Source organism: Thunnus thynnus, chromosome 5, assembly GCF_963924715.1.
Source record: "Thunnus thynnus chromosome 5, fThuThy2.1, whole genome shotgun sequence".
In the NCBI taxonomy this organism is placed as follows: domain Eukaryota; kingdom Metazoa; phylum Chordata; class Actinopteri; order Scombriformes; family Scombridae; genus Thunnus; species Thunnus thynnus.
The window spans coordinates 29,247,681-29,270,682 of record NC_089521.1 but is presented as its reverse complement, the minus strand read 5'-3'; the positions used below and the strand labels follow the sequence as shown (position 1 = coordinate 29,270,682).

General features: G+C 39.2%; 1 protein-coding gene across 2 annotated transcripts in view; it reads left to right on the top strand.

Moving 5' to 3' along the window:
• Positions 1-23,002, top strand: part of cep290 (centrosomal protein 290) — a 49,370-nt gene that overhangs the window by 23,584 nt on the left and 2,784 nt on the right. Inside the window, exons 29-48 of one of the 2 annotated variants that reach the window (XM_067590610.1) lie at positions 1,016-1,471; positions 1,707-1,871; positions 2,089-2,196; positions 2,392-2,526; positions 2,613-2,882; positions 3,252-3,359; positions 3,696-3,895; positions 8,213-8,426; positions 9,117-9,254; positions 9,496-9,717; positions 10,369-10,491; positions 10,585-10,727; positions 11,708-11,863; positions 18,160-18,283; positions 18,771-19,538; positions 19,833-19,967; positions 20,601-20,687; positions 20,914-21,078; positions 21,175-21,297; positions 21,752-21,921. In XM_067590610.1, the coding sequence (XP_067446711.1) occupies positions 1,016-1,471; positions 1,707-1,871; positions 2,089-2,196; positions 2,392-2,526; positions 2,613-2,882; positions 3,252-3,359; positions 3,696-3,895; positions 8,213-8,426; positions 9,117-9,254; positions 9,496-9,717; positions 10,369-10,491; positions 10,585-10,727; positions 11,708-11,863; positions 18,160-18,283; positions 18,771-19,538; positions 19,833-19,967; positions 20,601-20,687; positions 20,914-21,078; positions 21,175-21,297; positions 21,752-21,921 (4,010 nt within the window). The remainder of the gene's footprint in view (positions 1-1,015; positions 1,472-1,706; positions 1,872-2,088; positions 2,197-2,391; positions 2,527-2,612; positions 2,883-3,251; positions 3,360-3,695; positions 3,896-8,212; positions 8,427-9,116; positions 9,255-9,495; positions 9,718-10,368; positions 10,492-10,584; positions 10,728-11,707; positions 11,864-18,159; positions 18,284-18,770; positions 19,539-19,832; positions 19,968-20,600; positions 20,688-20,913; positions 21,079-21,174; positions 21,298-21,751; positions 21,922-23,002) is intronic. The other variant, XM_067590611.1, reaches the window with a different exon arrangement.

Sequence of the window (23,002 nt, the reverse complement as noted above, 5' to 3'; positions counted from 1 at the left end):
TTTAAAGATTTCAATGGAAGTAGCTTCCCTAATTATAAGAGGTAGCTAGTTCTAGAGATAGGGAGCTCGGTAGGAGAACAGTCGACTGTCTACTGATTTTTTTCTTGATTCTGGGAACAGTAAGATATCCAGCAATCGGAGTGCACAAGGGGGAGTATAAAGGGTGATGAGGTCAGAAAGATATGATATGTAGTGAGTTATAAGCTGAGAGAAGCACTTTAAAGTCATATCTGGCTTGGATTGGGAGCCAGTGACGGGAGATTAGAACTGGAGTAATATGGTCACATTTTCTATTTCTAGTTAACATTCTGGCGGCAGCATTTTGCACAAGTTGTAGTTTTTTAATATTGCAGCTAGGTAGACCAGAGAATAAGACATTATAGTAATCTAGTCTTGAAGAAACAAAAGCATGTATTAGAATTTCAGCATTCGCCGTACTAAGCAGGGAGCAGATTTTTTGCAATAGTAAATGGGATTTCACCCTAAAAATATATCAGAAATAGAAGTAAATAGCAATAGAAATATCAGGAAATAGCAAAAAATGTCCATCACAGTTTAAGAGTCCAAGGTTACATCTTCAATTGTTTTGTTTGTCCAGCCAATAATCCAAAACCTGAACAGTTTACAATTATATAAACTAGAGAAAAGCAGGAAATTCTTACATTAGAGAAGCTGGAACCACAAAATCTGTGTCACTTTGCTTAAATGCATTATTCTATTATCAGAACTGTTGCAGATTAATTTTTTATTGGCTGACCTTTTTAGCTCTAGTTATGGCATAGTGGTTTTAAAACATTTACAAATGACCTCTAGATAGAATTTAAAGTAAACTCATATACTTGTATTTGTCACACTTGAATAATAGCTCACCCTCTCAGTATTGGATTGGTAAAAAAAAGAAGTATTAAAATGAATTAATCATAACACAAACTAACCTAATAGTGTAGCAGTTTGTTAGATCACTCAAGGAATCACGTGAAATTGTTTCAACATCAGTGTCATCTCTTTTCCTCAGTCACAGTCAGATGAGAAGGCCCTCATCGCGAAGCTCCACCAGCACATAGTGGCTCTGCAGCTCAGTGAGTCAGCTGCTTTAGGGAAGCTGGAGGCTACCACCTCTCATATCCAGCAGCTGGAAACCTACAAGCTGCGTGCTGAACAGCGGCTGGACGCCAGTGAGCGTGCTCTGTTCCTTGCCCACCAGGAGGGAAGAAATCGTTCCAAGCACCTACGGCAGACCATCCAGTCACTACGTAGGCAGTTTGCCGGAGCACTGCCGCTCCCCCAGCAGGAAAAATTCTCTGTGACCATGATGAGCCTCCAGGAGGACAGAGCAAAAGCTCAAGAGGACAAGAGAAAGGCAGAGGAGGAGAGAAGGAAGGCAGAGGGAAGGGCTGAAGAGCTGGAACTGCGGCTTCGAGGGCTGGAGGAGCTCATCTCAACACTGAAGGATGTGAAAGGGGCCCAGAAGGTCAGTAGGGACAAATGTAGCTGTTGGTACAAGTAATTATCCAGTTCTGATCTATCTTGGAAGGATAGATCGTCCTTAGCTTCTGGTTGATTAACAGATTAATTGAATTGGTTGCCTTATTTTTGCCACAACCTTCCTATAAAAATGAAGAAAATTTTTGTCACAGTTGTGGTAGAATAACGCCGTTGGTTTTGTGATCTCATTCATTTGAGGGACATGTTATGATTTCAAACAGGTAACTGAGTGGCACAAGAAAATGGAAGAAGCTCGCCTGCAGGAGCTGAGGAAAGGCAGGGAACTGGTGGTCCAGAAGGAGGAGATCAGATACCTGAAGAACCTGGTGTCAGAGCAGGAACGAACCATTCAGTCACTTGAAGAGGATATTGTGCAGCAAAACACGGTAAGAGAAAAACATCTTTACCCATGTTCACAACAGTGCAAAAACTGTTTGTCCTTTATTGTGACAAACATCTATAAACCTTATACAGTCATTAATTCATGGATTATTAAGGTATGACTTAGTTATATATACTGTATCATAGCACTTTAAGGGGAGCTTTTATCTACAGAAGTACGTCATGGTTATACAGAAACCTCTTTGTCTTTGCCATGTCAAGATTCAAGACGAGCGTCAGCTTGCATGGGATCAGCGAGAGGTGGAGTTGGAGCGCCAAGTGGACCATTACGAGAAGCATCAGAATGAAATTCTGGGTAGTGCCGAAAAGGTAAATTTTGTTTACAGTCTTTGATGCTAATATTTCTCAAATTAATAATAAGTTAGACCTGTTCAATCAGTAATTGCAGCTTTTTTTTCCACTTTTTAAATTGGTCTCAAACTCAAACAGCAAAAAAATAAAAATGTGTTTCTTTAACCTGTCACCACTCTGCCCTCTTGGCTGATTTGTTTTGGTTGTTTTCAGTTTGAAGAAGGAACAGGCTACCTGCCAGACCCAAGTCTACCTCTTGCTCATCAATTAGAGTTTGCTTTGGGTAAAATCAGAGAGCATGTTCGCACCATCTTGGAAACACAGGCCACCTGCAAAAGTTTGGATGAGGTATAGTATTCTGTCCATCTTAATATGTATTCCTCAAAAATCAAACACATACCAGATTGTTTGAATTCTGATTCCTTTGTGTGCAGAAGTTGAAAGAGAAACAAGCAGCTCTGTGGAAGGCAGAGCAGAACATCGTGTCCAGGGACAGAGTGATCAATGAGCTGCGTCTTCGCCTCCCGGCTGCTGCCAACAGAGAACGCTTACTAGCTGACCTTGCCAAGCACGAAGAAGGCCAGTCAGACAGCCAGCCGGCCCTCAAGTTGGCTCATCAGACCATCAAAGACCTTCAAGGTCGACTTGACAAAAAAGAGGATTTGTTAAAGAAATACCAGAACCAGCTTGCTCAAGCCAGACAGGTACAATAATACAGGGAGAAATACTGGACATGCAATGACTGACAATGCAACAACTCTTTTATGTTATTCCTGTGTTCTGTTTCAGAGGCATTTGCTAATCTGTAACGTTCTTCAGTGATCAGATCTGCCTGTTGGAGTTTATGAATAGTTTATGGATGTTTTAAATCTCCAACTGATGGAAAATCTCAGTTTAGATTAATATTGACTATCAATCCCTCGTAGAAGGGATGTTCAACGTAGTAGTGAATGTGCGGCCCATATAGAAACCTTGCTTGGATGTTAGAATAAGAGCAACAACATTTTAGGAAGGTAAACGTTTTATATCTGAAGTGTTTCTCTGTTTCATTTTCTCCATCTTGTTGATGCCAGGATCAAGAGGAGATGATAAAGAGGCACCAGGAGGAGCTGAGAACGCTGCATCAGAAGTTGGATTTGCACACGGACACGTCCCTGGACCGTTTCAAGCAGACAGCGCTGGTACTGATGTATCCATATTTCACTGTGAACTGTGTTTTTTCTTTTTTTTGCTCTGCTTAAATAGCTTTGGCCTATACTCACAACAACATCGGTACAAGTCTAGTCCATGACATCATATTTAAATATATATCCAGAGATGTCTCATATTCTATTTCCAAGCATACTGCATGTTACATAACATTTCACACTTACAACCAATGTTTGTAATGCAAAGCGTCGAGTGAAGAATAAATGAATTAACAGACACAGAGCCCTCCGTGAGTTTCTGAGCGCTACCTGAAGTTTCAAGCTGTCCTTTAAGTATTTTGCTTAATGCTTCGTCATTCCTTTGTCCAGGAATTGATGAAGAAACCCACTATCAGGGTACCAACATCCAAGCATCTGGAGCGTCTGGCGGAGTTGGAGCAGACAGTGGCTGAACAGGACATCTCGCTCTCCTCCATCACAGAGAAGCTGAAGCTGACTACCGCTGATCTAGAGCGACAGAGGACCGCCATGGAAACACAGGCTAAGAAGCACGCTGATGAGATGTCAAAGTGATTATCCCTTTATTAAACTAGGGTCCCTGATGTTTTATTCTTCTGAATTTGACCCAGTGGTCGCCTGTGAAGAGTATATTAAAGCAGCGTCAGAATCCTTTACATATACATTTCCTTTAAGTCAGGTAAGTGAGGACAAAAAATAGCGGTATTGATGCAAATATATCAACAACGAAGGCTTTTCACACCTTCATTTTATCATCCATAGGCTACCTGAAACCTTTGTGTCACTCATGTGAAACAAAAGTAACCCAGGGTTTACATTAATTACTCAATTTCTCTAGTTTATTGTCATTATACAGCGCAGGGAACACGAAAAGTTCTTGCGGCTTCTAGGAGACGGTGCAAACGGCAGATTTAAAAAAAAAAAAAAAAGCAAATCTGCATGCAATTGAAACATTAAACAATACAAACGCAAGCAATAACAAAAGAAGGAAACACTACATAACACTATATACATGTGTATTAACAGGCAGATAGTATTTACATGTACACGTGGAAGAGAGCCGGATATTAGCTCAGGGCTAATATTGTTAACATTAACAATGGCATTCACAGAAGGCAACTTGTGGAGAATTGATAAGACAAATGTCATAATCTCACCTCATCTAGCCTCAATTGACACTGATGATCGCAACTGGGGGTTTACCCACGGGGTCATGTATGACTGTGCCGTGGAGAGGAGTTCAGTGAACCCAAGCTTAACAGGAATTATCACACATTCAAAGTTGAACATGTGAAATGCCCACTAATTCATCTGTGAACCCGGGTTAATGGAAATCCTAGCCAGGATTACTTGTAATGTGTGAAAAGCCCTATAGTAATGTGCATGACATGTACAAGGTCAGCTTCAAGGACACAGTTCAAGTGCAGCGTACACTTAAAGCCCAAAAAAGTCCCAGGATGGATTTTTAAAAATTGAATTAAATATTATGAAAATAACTCAAATACAATAATTCAAAGGTTTTTAAGACTTGACTTTGAAGTACCACATTTATATTCGTTTAATTAATATACATAGAGCAGATATAGTTAGTCAACCTTTTTAAAATATTTTGAAATGTTTTGTTTGGACCAAAAATAGTTGAGCTGTTTTATCATTTATTTTCTGTCATCTTGAATTTTCTTAATTAGTTTTCTTTATTTTGGTTTTTACATTTTGGTCAAATTCCGGTAGTGATATTAACCTCTTCACCCACAAATCAACAAAGTCTACAGCCAAATAGTGCTCAGAAAACTTCATCAGGCTAAGTTTTATGGGAAAAAAAGATGCACAAACCACAAGTATATTTCCATTTGATGGAATAGTGTAACTATACAAAACATGGAGTACTTGGGTTTAAACACCATACATTTTCAATGAAGAGATCGAACAGACTGATACTGCCAGGCTGTTTGAAATAAGATGACTTAGACAGCCTTAAAACTACTTAAATGGAAATCCAAGGAAGCTGGACTTTAAGGGGTTAAAAGTTAATAAAAAGCAGCTAAAGGAAAGCAGATTAAGGAGGGCTTGCAAGAGTTCAGCAGTGCAGTGGGACATAGGCATGTCAGGCAAATGATGACAGGCTAACTGATATGAATGGCGGTGGGCAAAATATTAAACACTTTTTAAGTATAATGCGTTAATATTCAACACCACCACAAACTACAGAATCCAAAATGACTGAACATGATAATAAATGTAGGATTAATTGCAGTGTATTGAATAGCATTAGGGCTAGCTTGGTTGCTAGTTGTACCTAATAACCTAGCAACTCCCTGTAGATCTCCGTACTTTCCTTCACAGCAGAAATCAGGTAGCTTTCTTGCGCTCGCTGCTGATCGGCCATAATTGGCTAGTTTATGCAAAAAAGAAATAGACCATTTCAGTCATTTATGTTTGATCAGGATTTTTTCGTGCTAACCAGGCTGAATCTGCCTGCCTGGCTGACTAAGCAGAATTGCCCGGCATGTCAGAGTTATTACCCTATGTGTCAAAAATTCCCTCTCTTCCATGCAGACTAATCCTGCATACAAGAAATGTTGTTTTGCATGTTTCTACACAACCTGCCAACCAGGGGGAAAAAAACACCATCCTATCTATAACAAAATGATTTGCCAACAAGGCACCAAGGAATCTGCCAGCTTGGCAGAAATATTGTTTTATGTGTTCGCATGACCTGCCAACCGGTGAAAATTTCCGTCTCTGGCTCTAATACAAGAATCATTCTTTGGGTATTAAAATTGCGTACTAAACATGGAGATTTTTCCTACCCGCTGGCATATTTCAGAACAACCATACGGGCTGAATTTCCCTGCTTGGAACCAAATCAGCCCTCATACTTGTACTAATTACGTAAGAAAAGTGTTTCCCTGTTACACATATTGCAGTTGTCCTATCATAAGATGAAGGACGATAAAATGAGGAGGATCATCTTCACACGGATCTTCAACAGACCACTGGAGCTATGTGAAGTCCCCTCCTGCTTCAAATGCTCCACAATCATACCGGTCCCCAAGAAACCCTCCATGACTGAACTGAACAACTGAAGTCCTTCAAGAGACTAGTGTTGATCCACCTGATGGACATCACAGGCCCCCTGCTGGACCACCTGCAGTTAGCCAGACAATTCAGTGGATGATGCAGTCAACAGCTGGACACCTCGACTTCCCAGGGACATATGCAACGATCCTGTTCGTGGACTTCAGCTTTGTGTTCAACACCATCATCCCAGAAGTCCTCCTCACCAAACTCACCCAGCTCAATGTGACCCTTCTCAGTGGATCACAAACTTCAGGACAGTCAGGAAGCAGCAGGTGAGGCTGGGAAAAATCACATCCAGCACGCAAACAGTCAGCACTGGCCCACAGAATGTGTGCTCTCCCAACTGCTCTCCTCCCTCTACACCAATGACTGCACCTTGACAATGCAACAGTCATTGGCCTCATCCGAGACGAGTCCAAGAGTCCCTGTGGTGCAGTCACAACAACCTGGAGCTGAACACGCTCACTGTGGAGATGACAGTGGACTTCAGGAGGAGCCCCCCATGACTGCCTCCCATTAACAAACTCAACAGCACTGTGTCAACTGTGGAATCCTTCAGGTTTCTGGAATCTACAATCCAACATCGATACAGTCATCGAAAAGGCCCAGCAGAGGATATACTTCCTGTGCCAGCTCTGGAAATACAACATTCGAGTCTGTTCTCTGCACTTCCATCACTGTCTGGTTTGGATCGGCCACCAAACAGGGCAGGAACAGATTACAACAGACAGTCAGGTATGCAGAAAAGATTATCAGTGCCAACCTGCCCACCCTCCAGGATCTGTACACCTCCAAAGTCAGGAAATGGGCAGGGAAAATCACTGCAGACCCCTCACACCCTGGATATAACCTGTTCCAACTTCTCCCCTCTGGTAGGCGCTACAGAACACTGTACACCAAAACCACCAGACAGATAAACAGTGTCTTCCCCCTCGCCGCCACACTTACGAACAGTTAACTCACTGTGGCACTGCACAATGACTCTGGAACACTATAATACCCATTGCACCTACAAATTATATATATTTATTATTTGTCTAAAATACAAAATGTGCAATACATTTCACTTACTACTGTCTATCTGAACAGGCTGTATATACTGTACATAACCACCTACTATACAGTATGTATATAGATTAATGTCATTTTCTTACCATGTAATATTTATCTCATCACTACTTGCACTCTTTACTTCTTTGCACTATTTGTATCCTTTGATAAGACAGCCCCTTTTACAATTTCAATACCTTTTAGAAAGAAAGCCCTGGATATACTTACAAAAGGCACAGCTGTATTTCTAGTGAAATAATCACTTATGGTAATTTGGTCTTGGTCTCTATGTTTATCAGTAAGAAAATTTTTTCATCACTATATTATTATGAGGTAACTTGCTATATGAGTTACGGTGATGGCTTGTATTATTTTTTCTGTGTTCACTGTAGGATACCTTTTGGATTAAGCATGTTCTCTTAAAGTGTGTGATTTTTCCTTTATTTATTCTTTTATTTCTTTTTTTGTAGTCCTTTTGTTCAACTGTATGATTACACCACCTGCATATCACATTAGCTACAGACCACAAAAGAGACATTGTTGGTCATGAGTCACAAAATGTGAAAAACTTTGTGACACTCGTGAGCTGAAAAGTTGTCCTATACTATATAGATCCAGTTTCTAAGTAATGACTGGAGCAAGTCAAAAATTACTGTCCCTCACCAGTCTGAGATATAAATTAAAAGCCACGTTAATAATAATAGTAAAAACAAACTAACAGAGGTGATTTGTTGCAGGCTGGAGGAGTATCATGCTGCCCAGCTGAAAGCTCTGACTGGCGAGACTGAGGATCAGAGGAGCCAAATTGCCCAGATGGAGAAGGAGATGAATTACCTTCAAACCGAGCTGGAGGCCCAGAAGGAGGCTAACGTCCGCTCCCCCAGCAACACTATGAAAAATCTGGTGGAACGTCTGAAAGCACAACTCACCCAGAAAGAGAAACAGCTCAAGGTTTTATCTAATTTTACTCTTTGTTTTTGGGTGCGATATAATGGGTAGCAACACAAAGCGGTTAGTCCTGTTGCCTTGCAAATGTACCCGGATCAATCAGTCAATCAATCAGTTAAACTTTCGTTATGTAGATGAATTGAGATTGAGATGAATTTCTGAGGAATGGGGAAATGCTGGGTCTTGTTGGCATGTTTACCCCCGGTGCTTCTGTTTGTTTTCAGTCCAAAGATGTGCATGCCAGGTGGACTGGGTGCTCTAAATTCTTAATAAAAATGAAACAAGAGTGAGTATCTTATCTCTGCTGGCTGCATGATAGATAGGCGGCCTGATCTTGATATTTCCCTAGTGATCCTCCTGGTGTATGCTGGCACCGAAACCCTTTTAGTCATATAAAAAGTAAGAACAGTTGATCTCTATCAATTTCAGGTGTAATAAAAGTGCCAAAAGCATTTTTAATGATGCATTTTTTATGTCTCAAAACTACAGCCAAGTTCTGTAATCTCTCAACACTCAGATTACATACGGGAAAAAAGTTGTTTATCAAATTTGCAAGGAAAATGGGTGTGTGTGGGGAGAAATCAAATCATCTTTGCACAAAATGCTTGATGGTCCATTAACTCAAATGAGGTGTAACAACCGCACTCATCACATTCGTCATCGATAGCATCTCTTTGCTCCTTGTTTTCTCAGGCTCTCAGTAAGGCTTTGTTAGAATTGCGGGCCGAAATGACGTCTGCAGCAGAGCAGCAAGTCATAGCCAGCGCGGCACAGAAAGAGGAGAATCTCAACGTACAGATGTTGGTCGACAGGCACACCAAAGACCTAAAGGTGAGACCCCTATATCATCACAGCATATTTGTTTTTCTTGCATACTGTATGTTATATTTCATTATTGACATTTATTAATACCTGTTGAACTAAATTAACTGCCACAAAGAAGCCTAGTGAGTATATTAATTTAGATTACACAGACAATACTTCCTTAACTTACAGTTGGGTTTGGTCTTCATTTATGATATTTACTGACAAGAAAAATGTAGAATATCACCAGACACTTACCTCTCCTAAGGTGCGGTTGCAAGACCTTAATGAAGAACTTCAAGTTGCGAAGGACTCTGCTAAAGCAGCCAGAGGCAGGGAGAACACCCTGAAGGAGGAAGTGGACGGCCTAAACCAGGACCTCCAGAGGAGTCAGAAAACTCAGAGACGCCTGCAGGCTGAAAAGGAGGAGAGAGAGCAGGAAATCCAGGAGCTCAAGCAGCAAATCAAGAGGCTCAGCAGCGCCCTTCAGGTTATTATCACTAAGGAGTGTGGAATAACACACCACATTAATGATCTGTACGGAAGTGTGCAGCTCGGTTTGACTTTGATCCGGAGCTTATTGTTGTTGTCGCTGTTGTTGTTATTATTATTACATAAGCTAGAGTGACACCCTCGAGTCAGTGACCACATGATCCAGCCACTATCAGCATAACATCATGTGGACGACTGACCACAATCCTCTGACTCAGGCAGACAGTCGGACCTTGAAACATGATAAAACACTAAAATGGAAAACACGCAAAACTTGCTGCTCCCTGCTGTAGCAAATAAAATGAGGAATGCATCAAGAATGGAATCTTGCATTCTTGTTAGATTTAAGATATATTCCTCCAGTGGATATCAGAGTTGATTTAATTATTCAATGTTCAGGTATTCATAGCATGTATTTTTAAAGTTGGAGATGAGATTCCTCCCGGGGCTTTGGCTAGATCTCTGTCTCTTTTTATCTTTAAAATAATTCCATGTGGCGTGACCCTAACCTCTGCAGTGTTAGTGCCTTGCTTTCCTCATTGAGTTACATAGTGAATTATACGCATGTTAGGATTACTGTCAGTCTCCACTGCACACTGTCCCTAATGAAGTGCTATGAAAATCTTTTTCTTCGTGTTTGCCGATTTAGAATCAACCAGAACCAGATGGGAAGACACCAACCATTGAGAATCTGCAGAAGAAGATCAGGAGGCTGGAGTCAGACTTAGAGAAAAGAGCAGAAAATAAAAATATCAAAGATGATCATGGAAAGGTTTGCACATCACTTCAGTCCGCATCAAACATTTTGTGTTACTGCAGTTTTACTATTGCACGTTCACTTTTTTTTTTCTGTTTTATTTGACAGAGCAAAGAAGAAATTGTGCGGTGGGAGGAGGGCAAGAAATGGCAGGCCAAGATGGAGAAGGTGAAGAATGCGCTGAAAGAGAAGGAACGAGAGAGTGAATCCCTATCTAAACAGCTCAACACTCTTAAAGACCTCTATGCCAGGTCAGTGTGTGTACATCATACTGGATGATTTAGCGTCTATAGTTTGTCTTTGTAGATAATGTAGCAATATGTTTGATCAAGAAATACTTCAACCAAAAGCTGCACTAGTAAACTTGGAACATATGGCTTCAAATGACAGGAATAGGGATGAAATTTAGCTTCAAAATGTAGAATGATCTCAGGAAACTGCACACATTACACACAACACAGGGAATCTGTCAGTAAGTGGATCATAAAATTTAAATTGTTGTAATACTATTCCAAAACTGCTGCACACTACCACACAACGAAAAGGTGCTGGATGCAAAAAAAAGCAAATGAAGAAAGATTTTTGTATGTTTCTTCCCACAGCTAGAGCCCACAAGTGTGAATGTGTGTATCTGTCTGCATTTGTTAGCTCTATTATAGATTGGCGACCGGTCCGGGGTGTAACCTGCCTCTCAGCCAATGAGCTGGTATGAGCTCCAGCCCACAGGTTGGCTGTACAGCTGTATATTTTCTGCCTGTTGCACCGTATTTCACTGACTCCAGATTGTTACTCAGTTAAGCACAAACACAATGACGAATGATGATGAATTCTCAGATAATCTACCGAAGCTTTGTTTAAGTCAGTTATTTTGAAGCACTAAATGTGAAAAAGTCTTCAGTAGCTCAGCAGATGCTCTAAACTATCACACTAAGTTGTACACTGTCTACTAATGTTGACATTGAACTATGTTGACAGCACAAAGTTAATGTACTTGTTTGTTCTATAAGGAAATTATATAAGATATGTAGTGATGGACGTTAGTCTAACTGTGACTACGGAACGTGTCTGCCACTTACAAATGTACACATTTTTAAGAACAGGAAGCAAAAATGTTTTCTTTCCAAGGTGTCATTGGAGATGTCACACCACCACCCACCTTTTTTTTTTTTTACATTTCTATCAGCTGTAATTATCTCCTCTATTTCATTTGCGTGTTTTATTGTGTATGCAGGCTAGAGCAAGAGAAGAGTGCACTGCAAAAGAAGCTGAAGGCTCGAGGAGTGACTGCTGATCAGGTGGTTGGAGTGAGATCCACTGAAATGGAGAAGGAGATAGAGGAGCTGAAGAAAAAGAACTCAGATCTGGAGACACAAATCCTCACCATAAAGTAAATATCAGTCTTTCAAAATCTTTGGTATTGTTCAAAATGCCCTGATTATGGCTTATTTTAAAGATACAAGAATACAATGATTCAGTATATCTGTATACAGTTGTGTACTTTTCATATAAAACTGATAATCAGTGGCACACTCAGAAAAACACTTAGAGTTACAGCAGCCCTCTTCAATTGCACAAGTGTGCCAAATATACATCATAATATAAACAATTATAATGTTAAATTATTATTTATATAGTGCGTTTCAAACAAAAAATGCAAAACAGTGGGCTTTATGGAAGATGAAATATAAAAGGAGCATTAAAAACATAGCAGAATTTTTTAATCAAAAACAGAACACAAGTAACAAAAAAAAAAAAAAAATGTAAGAAGTAATAAAAGAATATTAGATAACCAGTCAAAATGAGGAGCTCATTAATGAAAAAAATCTACTTAAGTGCTGTTTATTAATATTTTCCTCCAAAAAGACTTAGCAAAAGTAAATACTTTGACTGGAGTTAATGGCAGGCTTATGGAAAGAGAAAAAGGGTAATGCAATGGAAGGCGCACATGCATTAATAATTTAATAATTGCACACTGAAAGTGCCACTATTTGCACCCCCTCCATAGGATGTGAAGGAAACGTGGCATGTACATTCAAGACATAGTGCAGGATGTCTCCAATGAGTTTAATCAGGATTGCTATAAGAAAACTTGATTTATGGCCAATTTCCTGCTAAGCCCTGCCCTTGGCAAAGTTTTTGGATCGATGGCGGCCATGGTTTTGGACCAGTCTTGCCCATTTATAGTAGAATTGTGTAGCTCAGTCCCACAAGGTGGTATATTAAATTTGGTGTTGATACAGTGGAAATCCAAAAAGTAGATGTCACATTACTGTTTTTCAGTTTATGCAAATTAGCAAAAAATCCATCATGGTGGTCATTATTGTCCAAGAGGTATTTTTGGGGGAGCAGGCCTTTCAAAGTTTCACTTTTTTGGCTGTTAATTATAGTGCCACTATCAGGGGGATTGGGATCGTATTTTCTATTCCCAAACACAGATTAAAGACATCTACAAAGACTTGGACAAATGGTCAATAAGTTATGGTCAGTTTCCTGCTAAGCCCTGCCCTTGGCAAAATTTTTTGAATGATGATGGCCTTGTATTTGGACTCATCTTGCTCATTTATAGTAGAATTGTCTATCTCAGTCCCCCAAGGCTGTATACCAAATTTGGTGTGGATACAGTCAAATTCCAAAAAGTAGATGTCACATTACTCTTTTTCAGTTTATGCAAATTACCAAAAAAAAAATCCATCATGGTGGACTTTTATGGTCCAAATGGCTTTTTTGTAGAGCACACTGAGCTGGATATGTGTGTCGGACTCACTATGTGGGTGTCCCGGCCTTCCATTTTTTTGATTTTTACCTTTTTTTTAGAATGTGATTTATAGCACCATGATCTAGCCAATTGCAGTCATGTTTCTTGTGAAGTAATTTCACATCATTTCCAGTTATAAGGCTGAGTTTCATGTCTGTAGCTCATTCAAGGCAGAATAAAAATAATAATAAATTGGCAAAAAAACAATAGGGTTCTAGCCCTTCAGGGTTTGAACTCTAATTAGTTTTAGCATCTCTACAAAAGCATGTAGAGCTAAGATTTATCACACCTTGTGTTTCCATTATATATGTTTATTGCCACTGCTGCTTCAGAATTTTATGAAATATCATGAAGTCACAATTGCACAACTGCGGAGCTGTCTGCTCCACTGAACTCAAAGGAATGGTCGCCCACTCTCTCTCTCCACTTTGATTGGTGGTTACAGAGCTGAGTAGTTTTTAGCAGATTTTTTAATTTGGTTTTGAACTTACTGATGGAACTGCAACTCTTCATATCATCAGGTGGGGCATTCCACTGAGTTGTGGCTTTCACAGAGAAAGCTGACTGCCCAAATGCAGAGCGACGAAATGGTTTGGTACAATCTTGTATAGAGGATATTCTGGAGGATCTAATAGAGCTTACTGAGCAAGTGTACACAAAGTCATGTGGTGGAGGAGGGGCCAAACCATTAAAAATGTTTATGTATGAGTTTTTAGAGTTTGTTTGTATAAGGACTCAAGAGGTCTTATGGCTGTTTCTCCAGCCTGCCCTCAACATATAATGCAATAAGACATATGGGAAAGAATCATAGCATGCATAAATATCTTGGCTGCGGCCAAAGAGAGACAGTTTCTAATATGTCTAAAATTTGCTAAGTTGTACTTTATGGTTTTAACCATTTTTTAACATGTTTCTTAAAGTTCAAATTTGGATCCAATGTCACACCAAGATATTTAAAATCAGTGACTATGTCAATCCTTTCACCTTTGATGAGAATATCAGCGTCAGGAGGTTGTACCATGGTTTCAGAGAAAAACATACCCTTTGTCTTGTTTACATTTAGACTCAGACATGATTGATCAAGCCAATGTGTGATCCTTTCCAATGCGATTGTTAGCTTAGCAGCAGCTAACTCAGCTGTTTTTGCATGTGTGTACACAACAGTGTCATCTGCATACACTTGCAGGTCTACATCATGACACTGTTTAGGGAGATCATTAAGATATAGGCTAAATAATAGGGGGACCTCACACTGACCCTTGTGGAACACCCAATGTGTACTTCATGTTACTGGACAGTGCGTCACAAACTTTAACACATTGTTTCCTATTAGATAAATATGAAGACATTCATGCCAATGCTCTAGATGAGAAGTTAAATTCAGAGTTTCGATATTAAGGCATCATGATTGACTGTGTCGAATGCTTTACGCAGATCTAAAAATACAACACCAAATACTCCTCCTTTGTCAAATCTTGATTTAATTTGCTCTATTAAGTGCAAGGTAGCAGTTTCCGTGGAATGATTTACTCTAAAGCCAAATTGCATACAATGTAGACCAAAATTGCTTGTATTAAGAAATGTTGTAAGTTGTTAAAGACTGCTTTTAACTGCTTTGTCCTGATGACATCCAAGTCCTTAAGCAATCTTTGTAACAGCAAAGCATAAAAAACTACCATGGCAGACATTGTGCAACACGAGTCCTATCACACTAATATTCCACAATTGTGTAATTTGGTATTCAACCAATTATTTGACAACAAATATATACATTGTGCAAACATGTTAATAGCAATTCACAAAGTAAACATTTAATTCTGGCTCTACCTACAAACCATATAATCTTTTCAAGATACACAGATTAGATAAGCATACTATGCCTGCGGTACGCGTGTACCAACCAGGTACAATAACACCCTTTCGCCCAGCTGCTGAAAAAAAACCTAGAGGAAACTTCAGAGGCTTCTCTGAAACCACCCAGGGATACTAGTGTTGAGCTTAAGGATCTGTTCTGAATTATTTCCTGATGATTGAGCAGGATATTGGAAAACAGACTCTCCAGGTTTAGCATTCACTGTTGGAATTTGTAGCTGAAGCCAGTCTGCAAAATGTGTTTGATAAGTTACAAGTCTTGATTTAATTTGTTCTATTAAGTGCAAGATAGCAATTTCGGAATGATTTGCTCTAAAGTCAAATTGCATACAATGTAGACAAAAATAGCTTGTATTAAGAAATGTTGTCAGTTTTTTAAGACTGCTTTTAACTGCTTTGTCCTGATGACATCCAAGTCCTTAAGCAATCTTTGTAACAGCAAAGCATAAAAAACTACCATGGCAGACATTGTGCAACACGAGTCCTATCACACTTGTCCACAGGAGTAGCAAAAGCAAATGATTAAATAATAGCCCATAATCGGCTTTTAACCAGAAAAAACTGTACAGCCCAACTATGAAATGGAGAAACCTATGTGCACTCTTGGGAAAATATTATCTCAAAATATTCGACAATTGTGTTATTTGGTATTCAACCAATTATTTTACAACAAATATATACATTGTGCAAACATGTTAATAGCAATTCACAAAGTAAACATTGAATTCTGGCTCTACCTACAAACCATATAATCTTTTCAAGATACACAGATTAGACAAGCATACTACACCTGCGGTATGCGCGTACCAACCAGGTACAACACCCTTTTGCCCAGCTGCTGAAAAAAATCCTAGAGGAAACACTGTAATGACTTCTCTGAAACCACCCAGGGATACTAGTGTTGAGCTTAAGGATCTGTTCTGAATTATTTCCTGATGATTGAGCAGGATATTGGAAAACAGACTTTCCAGGTTTAGCATTTACTGTTGGAATTTGTAGCTGAAGCCAGTCTGCAAAATGTGTTTGATAAGTTCCAGATCCAACTCAGCTCAACTCAACTTCATTTATATAGCACCTTTCATACAAACATGCAGCCAAAAGTGCTTCACATGGCAGGATTACAACAACACAGAAGGCAAAAATAAATAAAATTTTGCATGACTTAAAATTACAACAATAAAACAAAGTTTCAAAAATAGAACAAAAGTCAATTAAATAAACACTAGGGATTAATGTGGGGATAAACAAGTAATGATTAAAGTAAAACTAAAGCTGTAACATTACTCCAAATTAAAATTGAAAGCCAGATTAAAAAGATACTTTCCTTTTAAAAAATACAGAGAAAGCTTGCCATTGTAATGTCAGAGGCAGTGTGTACCACAGTTTAGGGGCATAAAAATAGAAGGCAGCCTCACCAGTACTTTTATGGGACACATAAGGAACGTTTAAAAGGGAAGCAGCAGGGGTCCTTAGTGACCTGTGTGGAACATAAAATGAAAGAAAATCTCTGATGTAGGGAGGAGCAAGGTTATTCAAAGCAAGTAAAATAACTTTAAAATCAATTCTAAAAGATACAGGTGGCCAGTGCAGTGTCTTAAGCAGTGGGGTGATGTGATCCATTTTCTTTGTTTTAGTCAAGACTCTGGCCGCAGCATTCTAGCTGTAGCTTTCTTATAACCCAAAGCGCCAGATGGTTTGTTACACAGAACCATCTGAGAAGTCGTCCTTGGAAACTGTTTGGAAAAGGGTAGGCACTTTCAAAAAACACTCGGCAGGTGATTGGATGAACCATCTGTCTATCACCGTCTCTCACCATCTTACCTTGCGAGGCAGCTGGATTCATCGTGTGAGGATCCTCATAGGACACTAATTGGTCCGAACCACAGGTGGTTTGAACACAAGCACATATCTTGAAGTTTGTGGTCGATTGTATCAAAAGTGCACCGAGGTCTAAGAGAAGAAGGACAGCCAAGTTGTTTGTATCCACAATAATTCTCAGGTCATTTACAACTTTCAGTAGGGCTGTCTCAGTGCTGTGGTTTGCTTGATAACCAGATTGGAGTTTTTTTCTAAAATGCCATTGTTGATTAGATGAACAAGTAGTTGATTAAAAACATTTTTTTCTAAAAGTTTACCAAGGAAAGGTAGATTAGAAATGGGTCTGTAATTGTTCAGCTCTAAGTAATTTAGATTTGATTTCTTGAGGAGAGGTTTTACCATTGAAGTCTTGAAAGCTGTGGGGACAAATAAAGACAAATAAAAGGATAATATCTTCAGTTTGAAGAGCTTTGTGAATAAACTATTTAACCTTTATATGCTTTCCCTTAGTTACATTATCAGCAAACATAACATCAGCTACCATAATTATGCCAATGACAAGCAGCTTCTCATCTCACTATCCACCGATGACTTCCAACTCATAAACTGTCTAGTCAGTTGCTTGGATGAAATCAACCACTGGATGGCAGCAAACTTCCTTCAGCTGAACAGGGAGAAAAGTGAGATTTTGGTCATAGGTGTTAAAGCCCAGAGACAACTTGTGTGTGAGTACCTGGAGTCCAGATCACTAAAAACAAATGACCAGATTAAGAACCTAGGTGTAACCATGGATGGTGAACTCAGCTTTAAGGATCATATTAACAGCATCGCCAAGGTTGCCTTTTTCCAACTCCGAAACATTTCCAGAATCAGAGTCCCTCTTTCTCAATCTGACTCAGAGCAACTCATGCATGCATTTGTCATGAGCAGGCTGGATTATTGCAACTCTGCGTTTATGGGTCTTCCAAACAAAACAATGCTTAGATTAGAATTTATCCAGAACTCAGCTGCGCAAGTTCTGACCAGGACAAAAAGATCGGATCATGTAACTCCAGTCCTCCAGAACCTTTACTTGCTACCTGTTGTTTTCAGAATACAATTCAAAATCCTCCTTTTGGTTTACAAAGCACTTGCTGGTCCGGCTCCACAGAACATCTCAGACATGCTGTCAGTTTATAATCCCAGCAGATCTCCACATAATTTAGACCAAAAACTTTAGTCTCTCTTTGAACTTGCAGACAGCACCAGGCTTTACCTCGTGATGCCGCCATGGAGAATCTGACTCTGAGGAACCGCTACCTGGAGGAGAGACTCCACTCCTTAGAGAGCCAAATATCCAAAGAGCCTCCATCAAGACCCTCTGTAAGTGCTTATCAGCATACACAACATAATGACTAATGAATGTGCAACATTTATTTAGAAACACAGCATACAAAAATAAGATTTGTTCACTACTTGATCAACAAAAATAAATCAACAACATTCCTTCAGTTTTATTTGTTTAATTATATTACCTCCATCTGTTAATATTGTTAAAATGAAAATCAAATGTCCATATGTTTAAATATGTTGAAAAAGACAAAGGTTTTCATGAGGTGTCCTATCTTTTTCACATGACTGTATTACAAGACCTCAAGTTTATTGCAGGGAGACAGTGGAGAGTACACAGCAGGCAGTCATATTACTATATGTACTGAACATAACATGTTCACTTCTGTATGATTTAACCCTGTTCTACTTTAAGGAGCCAAAGATGTTTTCCTGTTATCTCCCCATGTATCTTTCTTTACTGTCTTTCTTTATGTATCTCTTTCTTTTCTGGATTCAATCTGATTCATTGCCTGTGAAGGACAAACGCTTCTGCTTCCAGGCTTCGAAAGGGATTTGTTCTGTCACTTTTGATATTGCGGATGGGTCATGGGAAGGAAAAACAGCACCCAGCCCTGCTAAATACTGCAGCCGCTCTGTAAGCCCTGAAGCCGATGAAGACACCTTTGACCATGAGATCGAGCCAAAGCAAAGCCAGACAGATAGCGAAACTCAAACCAGCTTTGTGGGAGCAAAGGTTTGCACTGAACAAAAGCGATCAAGTGCTGATGTGGCTGAAAACACAGATGAAGAAGACGTTGACGCAGATCAAACTGAAGAAGGTGAGAGGCCAACAGAAGCAGATAATGTAGAAAACACACGAGACGTCCCAGGTGATTCTGAACTGAGTATGATTGAAGAAAAGGAAGAACCTGAGCCTGATGATCCATCAGAAAGACCTGGATCAGTTATGTCATACTCTGAGCCAGCTGCAGCGACGGGTGGTGGAACGAATGAAACTGTGGAAAATGAGGGTGGCGGAGAAATAGATGGTCGAGATACAGATAAAGATGATGATGATGATGTGGGAATGAGGGCAGAAGAGACTGAAGAACACATTGAACTGAAAGATAAAGCGCTTGAGACTACAAAGGAGGCAACAGAGGATGATAATCCAGAACAGCCCTGCTCAGCAGATCCAGATGTTGACTCGAGCTCCATACCAAGCAAACACCTGGAGAGGTTTATCAGTAAAAAGAGGGATGATGGTGGACAAAAACGAGAAAGGAGATCTCTTAAATATCTGAAGGTACTTCAGGCCCCCGTAGTTACCCAGTGCTGTGATAGCATTGCAATAGTGGTAGCAGAACAAAACAAAGGCTTGGTAGTGTGCTGGTGTGTTCCCCTCCTGCATTGTCTGTCATGGACCAAAGGTTTCCATGGTGTTGTGTAGATAGATGAAGTTCCCGACCCAAGAAGAAGATATTTATTTAAGAATAAGGCTGTTTTCCTACACTCCCTTCTGTTTTTGACGACGCAACATTTCTATTATGCCTTATTTTACTTTTTTTCTCAGTGATTTTGTGTCTTTGCCCTCCTCTAGACATCAGGACGAGGCACTGGGACTCCATCACAAAGAGATCAAGACCTCCAAAAAGAAAACCTCAAGCTGGCCTCCGAGAACCTAGAGCTCCGCTTTCAACTGGAGCAGGCCAACAAAGATTTACCAAGGCTGAAGGTGCACATGACCCAAATCGAGAAGCAGTTGTTCAGCTCTATATTGCTGTTTGATAGTAGTGCTGATTGTAAGGCAACTTAAAGGAATAGTTTGACATTTTGGAAAATATTCTTATTCGTTTTCTTGGCAAAAGTTACATTTGAAAAATTGAGCAACACTTCCATGTCTGTATTTTAAATATTAATCATGATAAGCAACTTTAACCACAGTGTTAGCTGTAGCTTCATATTTAACAGACATGAGTATCAATCTTGTCATCTAACTCTGCACAAGAGCAAACAAGCAAATTTCCCAAAATGTCCAACTTTTGTTTCATAAACCTGTCAATTGGAGCTGTAATTTTACTCTTGATTGAAGACATTTGTCTTATTTAAATGGTCTGTCGTGTAAATACCACATAAAAATAATTTACTTTTGCTTTCATAAGACATCATTCATTATGTAATGAGGTATTTCACTACATTTGTTTCACTATCCGAACTTTCAAAATTTTAAAGCAATTTAACAAAAAATTGTTGAACTTCAACCATGTATTAACTTTAAAGATAAAATATTGATTTAGGCAAGAGCAAATGTTTTTGACATTGCTTTTCTTATAATTTTATTCAGTTGTTTTTTTGTTTTTTTTAACAGAATCAAGTTGCAGACCTTAAGGAGATGTGCAGTGCGCTGAAAAAGGAAAAGGCGGATGTAGAGAAAAAGCTGGCCCATATACGTGGAGTATGTTAACCTCAAGTCACCTCTGTTCTTTCTTTACACAATATTTATAATAATAATGACAAAACACAGAAATGACAAGAAAAATCAACTATACATGTCCATAGATGAGGTTTTAAAAAATCCAGTGACCTTAAAGAAATGTCTAATTTAATAAAGAAACAAATAGAAAAGAAACTGAATTGGATAACATGAACTCTGCATCTATTTGTAATGTGTTCCGCTTCAGGCTGGCCACAGCGGGAAAACAGTACCTGAACTTGAGAAGACCATCGGGTTGATGAAGAAGGTGGTGGAGAGGGTGCAGAGGGAAAATGAGACGCTGAAGAAATCTAGCGCACCTGCACATCAGGACAAGTTCTCTGCCTTGGAGCAAGAACATAAAAAACTAAAGGTTGTTGCCCACATCGTGTCTTACATGTCAAATACATTCTGCTGGAAAAAAATATTAACTACAGCTGATTGTAAATATTTTTTATTTTATTTCTAGGCTGACTTTGAGAAACTGAAGAGTCAAAGCGAAGCTGAGCTGAGTTCTAAACTTGAATCTAAAACCAAAGGATTGGAGAAAATAGTGATGGAAAATGAACGTCTACGAAGGGAGATCAAAAGGGTGATTATGATTGGTTTGTTCGCCAACATGATGTCAATATGCAAATGCACTCTGTGAAGAAAAACATCTCATTGTGTAATGTTCAGTGTTGTAAGTATTTTTATCTAAATTAGTGACTTGGTGTTTAGTAACTAAATGGTGCAAAGTAGATTCAGAATTTAAAATCCTAAAACATCTGTACTGTTTGTCACAAAGCAATGGATATCTGGCTTGTGACTCCAAATACTCCAATACAAATACTCAATAAAAAAAGATAAATACAGTAAATATGGTTGCATAATAATAAGAAACATTCAAAATATGTTCAAAATGTTTCATCATGCCTGTTCCTTTATTCCTGCCTGTTTAGTGTGTTTTATCTTCATGAGGATAGAAGATGGATTTCTCCTTTGGAATAAATACTACACATTTTCATCTTGTTGTCTCACCTGGATGTTATTTTCTATCACTACAGGAAATCGAGGCTTCAGAGAGGCTGAGAGTGACCAAGACAAGTCTGGAGGTGACCAGCGAGAAGCTCGAGGCAGAGCTGGAGGAAACCAAGCAAAGGCTTCGGGCAGCTCTGTCCAGACCGGTCCCAGAGGTAGCGGACAGTAAGACCTGGAAGGCATCTGTGGTAACAAGGTCAGCAAACTGCTTTTAACACAAACCTTAAGTGGTTTTCCAAACAGGCGATTCTAGGTTTTGTTTTCTTTGACATCATTAGTGCTAAGTGTTGTTTTTCTGCTGTTTATGTTGATGAAATTTGAGTTTTTGTGGCTGACTGTCAGCACTGATGCTTAGTACTAGGGATGGGCAATATGACAATACTGTACATACGGTGAGACCATTTGTTAATATCTGGAGATTTTGTTGTATTTTATTGTGGTAGCTATCCCTTTAATATCCATGGGTGTATTAGGACATCGTGGACGATGTTGCAAATCAATAAGCAGCACTGATTAATATGAGTTTTGCATCGATGTGATGATGTACTTTGATTTGTCAGGTATTTTGTTTGCTGGATTGGCCAAAAAAGTCTGGTTATTTAATCCATCATAAATGTATCTGTTGATTTTCCAGAAAATACACAAAAAAATCACAACACATATACAATGACTGAGGATTTTATCCATATTACCCATTGCTACTGACTCCCCCTTTTATTCCAAACATAATGCTGTAGTCACTTCTGGAAATGTAAAACTTTTCTGCCAAGAAAAGTCTTACAGTGGCCGTTTAAGAGCAAAAAAGCCAGATATTCCCAAAGTTTCAGCTTTTAAATTTAGGGTTTTTCCTTATGTAATAGCAAACTGAATATCTTAAGGTTTTGGATTGTTGCTCAGACAAAACAAGCTACTAATATCAGCACCTAAGGCTTTAGGATATTGTGATTTTTGACAATGTTCAGACATTTCATAGACCAAACAATAAAATGGATTAACTGGAAAATGATCAGCAGAATAATCGACAATGAAAAAAACTGTTAGTTGCAGCACCACAATTGAGTTACAGCTATAGACAGTAGCACACAGTCCACTGCATTTGTTCTCACTGTTTGGGTTCTGGTTCTTATTATGTACAATCCAGTCCATTACCTCCTTCCCATCAAGGCTTTCCCAGGTGGCTCGGAGATTCAAACCCTTGACCATATGTCCTCCACTTGTAGAAGCTCCAGGCTACGAGTACAAGTTTATAGAGTGCGAGCCAATGATTGTTTCACTTC